Source organism: Phocoena sinus, chromosome 15 (genome assembly GCF_008692025.1).
Source record: "Phocoena sinus isolate mPhoSin1 chromosome 15, mPhoSin1.pri, whole genome shotgun sequence".
NCBI classification, from domain to species: domain Eukaryota; kingdom Metazoa; phylum Chordata; class Mammalia; order Artiodactyla; family Phocoenidae; genus Phocoena; species Phocoena sinus.
The window spans coordinates 51,371,870-51,381,474 of record NC_045777.1 but is presented as its reverse complement, the minus strand read 5'-3'; the positions used below and the strand labels follow the sequence as shown (position 1 = coordinate 51,381,474).

Sequence of the window (9,605 nt, the reverse complement as noted above, 5' to 3'; positions counted from 1 at the left end):
GCGGGATCTTTCATTGCAGCGTGCAGGTGCGTGGGCTTCTGTAGTTGCAGCAGACAGGCTCTAGAGTGTGTGGGCTCAGTAGTTGTGGTGCGTGGGCTTAGTTGCCCCACAGCATGTGGGATCTTAGCTCCCTGACCAGGGATCAAACCCGTGCCCCTTGAATGGGAAGGCAGATTCTTAACCACTGGACCACCAGGGAAGCCCCTACATCACTCCCTCTTATGGGTTTATCTTCCCTCATCTTGAGTCCTTGAATCTTATCAGTTTGTCATTGACTGGAACTAAAAGCTTGGGTTTGGAAAGTAATCTCTGTCCTTTCACTTACCTGCTGTGTGACCAGGCAAATTTCTTAACCTCTCTGTGCCTTAGTTACCTCATTTAATAGAGGGAATAATAATAGAATCCACCTCCCAGAGTTGTGAAGAGACAATGGAATAAGGCAATGAATGAATGGGTGAAGAACTGAAGGATGTGGGTTTCCTCCCTCCAATCTCTCAAGAAGTTCTCACCACTAATCCTTTCACTTCCTGTGCACACACTCTTTTTCTTTCTCTGTGGTCTGATTCTCCCTCTCTGTTGACATTCTTCCCTTAGCCTGGAAAGTGGTTCAAGTCTCTCTCATGTTAAAAAACTTTCGGGACTTCCCTGGTGGTCCAGTGGCTAAGACTCCACGCTCCCAATGCAGGGGGCTCTGGGTTCGATCCCTGGTCAGGGAACTAAGATCCCACATGCTGCAACTAAGAGTTCGCATGCCACAACTAAGACCCGGCACAGCCAAATAAATACATAAATAAAAATCTCTTTAAAAATATATTTAAAAAAATAAAAAACTTTTGCCATTGCTCTGTGTCCCTCTCTTATCCCTTGACTCTTTTCTTTCATGCCTAATCTTCTAGAAACAGTGAAACAAGCCATGTCTACACCCCCTCACTTACTACCAACCTGCTGGCATATGTCTTCCTACCAGCCCCTCCACTCAACGTGCCCTCAGTAAAGGTCACTGGTGAACACCATGCCTTCAGTTTTGTGCAGCAACATGGCAGGGTGGAGGCACAGGTTGACCCTGAGGAGTGCTGTCCAGTAGGGGTATTGACAAACTGGGGGACAAGTGTTTGGCTTGCAGTAGATAGCTCATAAATGTGTCCCCTGAATGGCTGTGTGATGTGAATGAGCATGAGATGGGGGCTGGGGAGGCTTCCTGGAGGAGGAGGCACCTCAGCTGAGTCTGCATGGGGTGGAATGGAAAAGCATTCCAAGCAAAGGGAAGAACATGGGGAAAGTCCAGGAGATGTGAGGCTGTAGAGAGTTCTGGAAGCCCCAAGTGGAGGTACATGTGGGCCTGTGCAGTATGTGGGGGGATCAGGGAGGGACTCTCAGCTGCACCTGCCCAGCCCTGCTCTGTTCCTGTAGCCCAAGCCCCTGTTGACTTCTCCCCTGTAGCTGTTCCCTCAACTTCCACACACTGTGCCTCAGTTTCCTTCTACTTCTCTGGCTGTCTCACTTAGACTCCCCTTAAGGTCTCCCTCCTCCCCAACTCTAGGTTGGGGTTCCCTGCCTCTGGATTTTTCCATCTGTCCTAGGTGCGCTCACCAACCCCCTTCCAGCTTCACACCCCACCTCCAGCTACGCTCTGGGTACCTTCTCAAGTGGCCCCAGCACCATCTGTCCAGAACCCCCTCCTCACCTTTCCTTCCACATCTCTCCTTCCCTGGGACATCCTCCCATCCCCCATTTTCCCCCAGCAAACAGTTTCTCCACCCATTTCTCCTGGCCCAACCGCCAGGCAGGGCATCATCTGAGCCTCCTCCTTCTCCCACTTCCCCCACAACCAGTCCTGAGACTGTTTCCCACTTGGGCCTCCTGCTCCTTCCCCCTCCCCTTGTCTCAACCCATCAACCCCACCTTGGCTTAGCCCCCATGCCAGTGTTTCCAAACTGGGTTCCCAAGCACTCCCTCTGTGATTCTGTGTAAAAAGGTTCATGAGTCCCAAAAGGTTTGCAGGTTTCACAATCCCTCCCTGTTAGGATGGAAGTTCCTCCTCATGTCTAACTTAAGTCACTCCCCCAAACTGCTCCAAGATACTGATTTGGAGACAAAGGGGGTTGTGAGAACTGAGTCTTGAGAATGGACCACAGCTGCTGGAGCAGGACAATCCCCTTCCCCTACCCCAGGCCACAGGCTGGAGATCCTCTGTCTGCTCCTGGGTTGTTTGACCTGTGAGACATGGCAGGCTGTTCCCTGTTCATCCCTGGCCTGTGCCTGTGCTGGGGACCTTTTCTTCTTTGGGTCTTTCCTGGGAGCTGGCTCTGAGCTGTTGTGATTTTCCCCCAGCCCTAAAATGTAGGTTTACTATTCTCATTACCCAGATGAGAAAGGGAGGCATCTGGGTGCTGCTTCATGCCCAGGTGAATAGCAGAGCTTCAGTGTGCCGCACAGTGGTCCTGCTTGGACTCCCCCAGCAAGTGGCAGCAGGACATGGGCCCAGCACCTGTGGGTTTAGTTGAGGTTTCCAGCTAGCTTAAGCAGAGACAGAGCACAGAGAGGAAGCTGGGAAGTCTCAGGATGAGGCCTGACACCAAGTCTCCAGACAGTGGTACAGAGGCCTTGCTCACATGGGGGTCTGGGGACCTCCTCCCTGTGACCACTCTGTCCAGGCTCTGGAGGAGGGACTCATCTGACCAGCGTGGGTCAGGTATCCACTCATGGCCCAATGGTCGAACAATTTTATTATTTCTTCATTATTTTAAGAGTTGAGATATAATTCACATACCATAAAATTCAGTGATTTTAGTGGTTTTAGGAGCACAATTCAGTGATTTTAGTATATTTACAAGGCTGTGCAATCATCACCACTATCTAATTCCAGGAGGTTCTCATCATCCCCAAAAGGAACCCCACACCCATTAGCAGTCACTACCCATTCCCCCTCCCTCCAGCCCCAGGAGCCACTAATCTACTTCTTGTCTTTATGGATTTGCCTGTTTTGGACTTTTTTTTTTTTTTTGGTACGCGGGCCTCTCACTGTTGTGGCCTCTCCCGTTGCGGAGCACAGTCTCCGGACGCGCAGGCTCAGCGGCCATGGCTCACGGGCCCAGCAGCTCCGCGGCATGTGGGATTTTCCCGGACCAGGGCACGAACCCGTGTCCCCTGCATCGGCAGGCGGACTCTCAACCACTGCGCCACCAGTGAAGCCCCTGTTTTGGACATTTTTAAATAAAGGGAATCATATAATATGTGGTCCTTTTTGTCTAGCTTCTAGCATGTTTTCAGGGTTCATCCATGTTGTTCGGCTTGGATTCTTCCCACCACCTGCGTTAGTTTCGTAATTAAATCTTGCGCACACAGAGAAACAAAATCTCCCTTGGCAGAGTCACAGCACAGAGTACATTGCGCCGTGAACAGAAAGAGCGGGCAAACTGCGGCCGGAGCGGGAGGACGTGGGCTTCCTGGCTCGCAGAGCGCAGCCTATGCCCAGCGGCCGGCGGGAGGCCGGGAGGCTGAACTTCACCGCCCAGGTGAGGCCCAACTTGGGCGTCACCACCGTGACAGCGAGAGCTAGCCGCCACTCCTCGCCGGCGCCCTGGTAACTCCACGAGAGGAGGCGATGCGCATTTATTGAGTGCCTACTGTGTGCCAGGCGTTCTGGAAACCGCGGTGGCGGAGAGGGACAGAGGCGCTGGGAGTGGATGAGCGCGCGTAACGGGCGCTCGGAGGTCCCGGCTGGTGTTTTCAGTGTTGCGACTGCTCTGGCGCTGAGTGAGGTCTGGGAGGGGCGCACGCAGCGGGGAGGGGGAAGAGCGCAGACCTAGGCCGGCGCTCCCTGGGGAGCAGAGCCCGAGGCCCGGCCCACTGCTTGTGCGAAGGGAGGAGCTCCAGGCGCCCCGCCCATCTAGCCCCGCCCCACCGGCCCCCAAGCTGCAGAGCGAAGGGCGGGGCCTTGGGGCGACCCGCCCTGGCGCTCGCCCCTCGCCGCGCCTAACAGGGCCGAGCAGGAGGCGGGGCCTAAGGGAGCCCTGCCCCGCGCCGCACCGGGAGGAGGAGGAGCCGGCGGCCGGCCCGCACTGCAGCGCCAGCGCGCGAGCGGACGGCTGGGGACTCAACCGGGCCAGAGTGCCGAGCGGGCGTCGCGCAGGCAGACAGGCCGCGGCCGCGCCGCCGCCAGATCCCCCTCCCGCGCCCAGCCATGCCGTGCGCGGGCCCAGCCTGAGCCGAGGCCTCCGAGGCCGGGCGGGCTCGGGGCCTCGGGACCGGGCCGGGGCCATGCTTGCACTGCCCTGACGATGCCGCCTGCCGCGCCCGCCCGCCTGGTGCTCGCCTTGGCCCTGGGCCTGTGGCTCGGGGCGCTGGCGGGGGTCCCCGGGCGCGGCTGCGGACCGTGCGCGCCCCCCTGCCTCTGCGGCCCGGCGCCCGGCGCCGCCTGCCGCGTCAACTGCTCCGGCCGCGGACTGCGGACGCTCGGGCCCGCGCTGCGCATCCCCGCGGACGCCACAGCGCTGTAAGTAACCCGCCGCCCGCAACGCGGGCCGGGCGGTTGCCATGGCGCCCGGCGGGCGCAAGGACTGGCGGCTGCCGGGGCCCGGCGGGGCGCGGGGCGCCTGCACCCTTCGGGGAGAGGCCGGCCGGGCAGGCCGCCGGCCTGGCGGGCCTCACAGGGCGTGGGCGCGTCCCCGGCCTCTAGAAGGGGAAACGGAGTGCGGGCCAGGCCTCTCCCAGGGCGAGGCTCCAGCGCAGTGAGGTCGGCCCGACTAAATAAGGAAAACCTGGGACCGGGGCCGGCTCTCAGCCCGCCTGGCCTCAGCCAGAGGGAAATAGGAAAATACCGCATTCCCTGCAGGCAGAGACATCGCACAACCCGGTGGGGCTCCGCTAATGCCAGCTGACTGGGGGCCTGTAGCATCGTGCGGAGGCGGGGCGGGAAGGTCTCTGAAAAAACACTTAAACTCTAATTAGAGCCTAATAGGATGCGGCTTGGCCTGGGGGCATACCCAGCACTTGGGAGCCCAGGAGTAGGAAGCTAGGAGGTAGAGAGCTCTATCTGGGATGACAGGGAAGGCTCTCCGGAGGGGGTGGACAAGAATTTGATGGATGTGTAAGAATTGGCCTGTTACTTGAGGGGCAGGAAGGTGGGTTTAGGGGAAGGGAGGAGAGAACCATGTGTGCGAAGGACTGGAGGCTGGACTTGGTCGAACGTGGGTGTAGGGGTACACCTCCAGTGTGGCAGCTGTGGGGGGAAGGGGTAGTGTGAGGGAGTGGGAGCAGGATGGGTGGTGGGCTGGCGTCATGAAGGGCCTCATTTGTGCAGTTTAGCGTTCTGATGTTATCCTGGGAACAGTAGGGGGGTAGCATGGCCGTGAAGGGGTTTAAAGCGCTGAAAAGCAATTGTCAGGTTTGCATTTTGGCAGAAATAATAACAGGCAGTCTTTATGGAGAGCTTGCCTCCAGCCCGGGCCTGTGCCAAGCTCTGGTTGTGAATTGTCACACATAACCCTCATCCTAACCCTCTGAGGTGAGGTACAGTGAAGATGCCCATTTTACAGATGAGAAAACAGCCCAGAGGTGATGGTGATGTGATTTGTCCAAGCACAAGTAGCAAGTAACAGCCAGTACATGGCAAGGCAGGGTTTGACTGTGAGGAGCTGAGGGTTGGATTGAAAGGGATTCAGGGGACTGAGATTTTCAGATGGTTGTCCCCAGAGATGGGGACAGGCTCAGGGCCTGCTTATCCACATCCCTCCGGCCCCGTTTGGGTACTTGCAGAGACCTAAGCCAGGACTCCATCACTCCCTGCCTGCATGCTGGAATCCCTTGGTGGGGGTTTAACATCCCCAGGCTTATTAAACCTGGGATTTGGTTTTGTAATGTTCCCTGGGTGACTCCAGTGTGTGGCCACCTTTTATGAGGAGGACCCTCATGGTCAGTGTTCAGATGAGTTTGGATGTTGGCGGGTGGGGCAGGGGTGGGTGCTTCTCCTGGATGGGTCCTCCTTGGGGCTTTGCTGGGGGTTGGGGCTGGGGGCTGGGGGCAACCAGGTTCTCCAGGGGCAGCGGCTGGGAGCCATGGGGCCACGCTGTCATCTTGCTCCCTGCCAGCTTAAGTGTTTGCCATCACGGCTGTCTCTGTGGAGGTGGGCTTCTGGCCTGCAGCCAGTGCCCACACAGTCGTTTTGGATCCACGCCACTCCTTGTTTCTCAACGCTGTGAGTAAGGTTACATATGTCTCTCGTGGGCTGAGAGCTGCTGGGGGGTCAGGCCCCAGCTCCTGCTGGTTGTTCCTGCTTCCTCATCACCTGGCGGCGTTTTGGTCTCCAGGAGCTGTCCAGGAAATAAACCGTACTGGTAGCTTGGCCAGGGGCCCGCAGCAGGGTGCAGGCTCCCAGGCATAGCAATGGAGCCTGAGCCTGTTGCCTTGCATGTGTCCCCTTAGGCTCTGGTCTTGGGTTTTGGAGGTCCAGGGAGCTGGTGGCCTGGCCTGAGCCAGCAGGATTCCCAGGGTTGCTGACCCTGCAGCATGTGATGATGGGACTCTGGGAGGAGGGGGATGGGGAATAGAGGAGACTTCATGTTCTTGTTGACACTCTGAAGCTGCCTCTGGGAGATTTCCAGAGGACTGGGTGCAAAATGGTAAACTGGGCCCTTGGGTGCAAATGTTAAGGCCCCCTCACCCTGGTCCCTCAGGCCACCATCTGTGCTCTGTGGGCTGCCCCAGCCATTCTGCCTGTCCACCCTGCAAACCCCCTCCTCAGGGAGCAAGAGATGGGTGAGGCTTCTCTTCTCCAAGGGAGCAGGGCTGAGCTCAGAGATGCCAGGGAGCCTCCCGGGTGAGGGAGTGCGTGTCCAGGGGCCCCAGTACCCCTGCCTCCTGGGTGTCACCAGCAGCCTCCTCTAGTGGGCTCAGGCCTGGCGTCTCTGTCATCAGTGTCTCGCAGCTACCCCTCCATTTGAGACTCCTTGGCCAGCCTGAGGTGTGGCAGGATAGCTGTGTCCAGACTTGGGTGGGAGGACAGGGGCTGGCTGGTGGGGGATTCGGGGCCCCTGGGCCTCAGCATGCAGGATAGCCCAGGATTCTGAGACCACAGCCTTTCTTGGGTTAAGTGATGCTGCTGAGAGATGACAGCCTGAAAAAGATGACGTTACTCAGTAAAATGTTGTTGCTCTCCTATTTTTAAAGCTTTTATCCTGGAGAGTTTGAACATACACAAAAGTGGGAGGAATAGTGTGATGAACCTCATGGACCCACTGCCCTGTGGCCTGGCCTACCCCTCCACACCTCCACCCCACCCCAACCATTTTGGAAGCAAATTCCAGCCATCCTACTTTTGATCTGTAAGCATTTTGGAATGTATGGTGACACCTCGATCACACCTAAAACAGTGCATAATACCCTGATGACTTTGCATGTCCAGTGTGTTCAAATTTGTGGTTGTCTCAGTTTTTGTAGTAGATTGAATTAGGACCCAAATAAGGTCCATGCAGTGGCAGTGCAGTTAGTTGATGTCCTTTAAATCTCTGTGGATGTGTAGGCTTTCCTTCCATCTGTTTCCTCTTGTGCGATTTATTGAGGAAACCGGCTCCGACGGCACCTGGCTTTTGGATTGTGTCTCTATGTGTCCCTCTGCCCTTGGTGTTCTTCCTGTACATTGATGGTCGGGTCCAGAGCTGTGTTGTATGGTGAGCCACATTTCAAGTGCTCGAGCCAGATCCAGCGGGCTACCATGTTGGACGGGACGGCATAGAGAGTTCTAGAAGTGACAGCACTGCTCCAGGTGCTGTCAGTCATTTTCAGGTGTGGTTGCTTTTGGCCGACAGCTTTTCAGGTGATGTGAGCTGCTAATTTTGGCCAGGGGCGCAAAGTGGGCCTCGTACTGTCTTGTGAATGTTTGGGTCTAGGACTAGGCTCAGAGCAGGGACTCAATAGGCACTTGGTTCGCTGATTAAAATATTGGGGCCTTAGGGTCTTCCATTGGCTGGGGGCACTCAGGGCCTCGCCCTTCCTCACCTGTGCCCCTAAATAATAGGGGAGTCTCTGGGAGACTCAGCCCCCAGGGCCTGCACAGGACATGGGTGTGAGGGAAGATGGACATCGGGGAGTAGACCCCTGGGCTTGGCGTGGGCCTGGTGTGTGTGTAACGTGTTAGATTGCAGGTGTCATGCACGTGGCTGCCTTGAGGGCTGGCGGGGCAGCGGAGGGGCCTGTCTCTGGGCCCTCACCAGAGGGAGGGTCTGGCTGCTGTGTGCCTGGCCCTGTGCCAGGGGTCTTCAAGGCCCACGTCTCTGAGGCTTTTATGACAGCAGAGCTAGTGTTAAACCAAAAGACAGATGATGAGGAGGCCGTTTTGGAGGGGCTCCCTGGAAGGATCCCCAGTGTAGGTGACAGTGAAGCCAAGACTCAGTGCTCACACAGGAGTCATGCAGGGGCTGGGAGAGAGCGTCCCAGATAGAGGGGACAGCCTGGTAGAGTCTCAGAGGTGCCAGGTGATGGAGGGGCGGGAGGTGGGGCCTCTATCGAGAGAGCAGGGGGGCAGCATTGAGGGACCCAGGAGAGAAGCGTCATGATTGGCATCTTCTAGAAAGAACACTAGCTGGGGCGTGGAGACAGTGGGTTTCAGGAGGCCCTGGGTGTCCTGCGTACCCAGCTGGTCTCACCCTCACATTACCTGAGCTGCATATGATAGCTGGCACTTGGAAATGCAGACTAAGTGCACATGTAACATTAGTTTTGTGCTAAGACACAGACTGCAGATTTGTCTGAACTGTGGACAAGAGGGCACACACTGCCTTCTGTATAAGATCCCCTGGCAGGTCACGCAGGTGAATGGGAAGGCTTCAGCTTCATCTGTGACACCTGGGGACATGAAGGGACCAACACCAGAGCATTCCCAGTGCCAGTAACCTTCAGGAGCCAGGCAGTAGCTGGGAGCAGTGAGGACAGCCACCATCCAGGAGGGTGAACACACCTGCAAAACGACTGCAGGGTGGGGAAAACATATGCAAACCATCTATCTGATGAAGGACTCGTAGCTAGAATACATAAAAACCTTTATGACTCAATGCTAAAAAATGGGCAAAGGATCTGAACAGATCAGTCTCCAAAGGAGATACACAAATGGCCAATAAGCACATGAAGAGATGCTCAGTGTCTAGCTTTCAGGGAAACGCAAATCAAAATTACAGTGAGATACAATTTCATACCCACTGGGATGGCTGTCACCAAAAGACAGACAATAAGGAGTGTTGGTGAGAACGTGGGGAAATTGGAATCCTTGTGAACGGCTGGTGGGGATGTAGGATGGGGCAGCATTTTGGAAAACAGTATGGCAGCTCCTCAGAAGATTAAGCTAAGCATAGAGTTAGCATAGGGCCCAGCCATTCTCCTCTCAGGTGTATGTACACCCAAGAGACACGAAACCTACGTCCACACAAAAACTTGTACACAAGTGCCTGTAGCAGCATTATTCATAGTACCTGTAAGGTGGAAACAACTCAAGCGTCTATCAAGAGATGAATAGATACACAGAATGTGGTCTGTTCATGAAATATTATTCAGCCATGAAAAAGAATGAAGTACTGATACATGCTACAGGGTGGATGAGCCTTGAAAACATGTTC

General features: G+C 56.0%; 1 protein-coding gene across 2 annotated transcripts in view; it reads left to right on the top strand.

Annotated features, from left to right (window-relative positions):
• The first annotated feature begins 4,085 nt into the window (after window positions 1-4,085).
• PKD1 (polycystin 1, transient receptor potential channel interacting) overlaps window positions 4,086-9,605 on the top strand; it is a 47,871-nt gene continuing 42,351 nt past the window's right edge. The window contains exon 1 of one of the 2 annotated variants that reach the window (XM_032607026.1): window positions 4,086-4,495. In XM_032607026.1, coding sequence (XP_032462917.1) covers window positions 4,281-4,495 — 215 coding nt within the window. In that variant the 5' untranslated portion in view covers window positions 4,086-4,280. The remainder of the gene's footprint in view (window positions 4,496-9,605) is intronic. The other variant, XM_032607025.1, reaches the window with a different exon arrangement.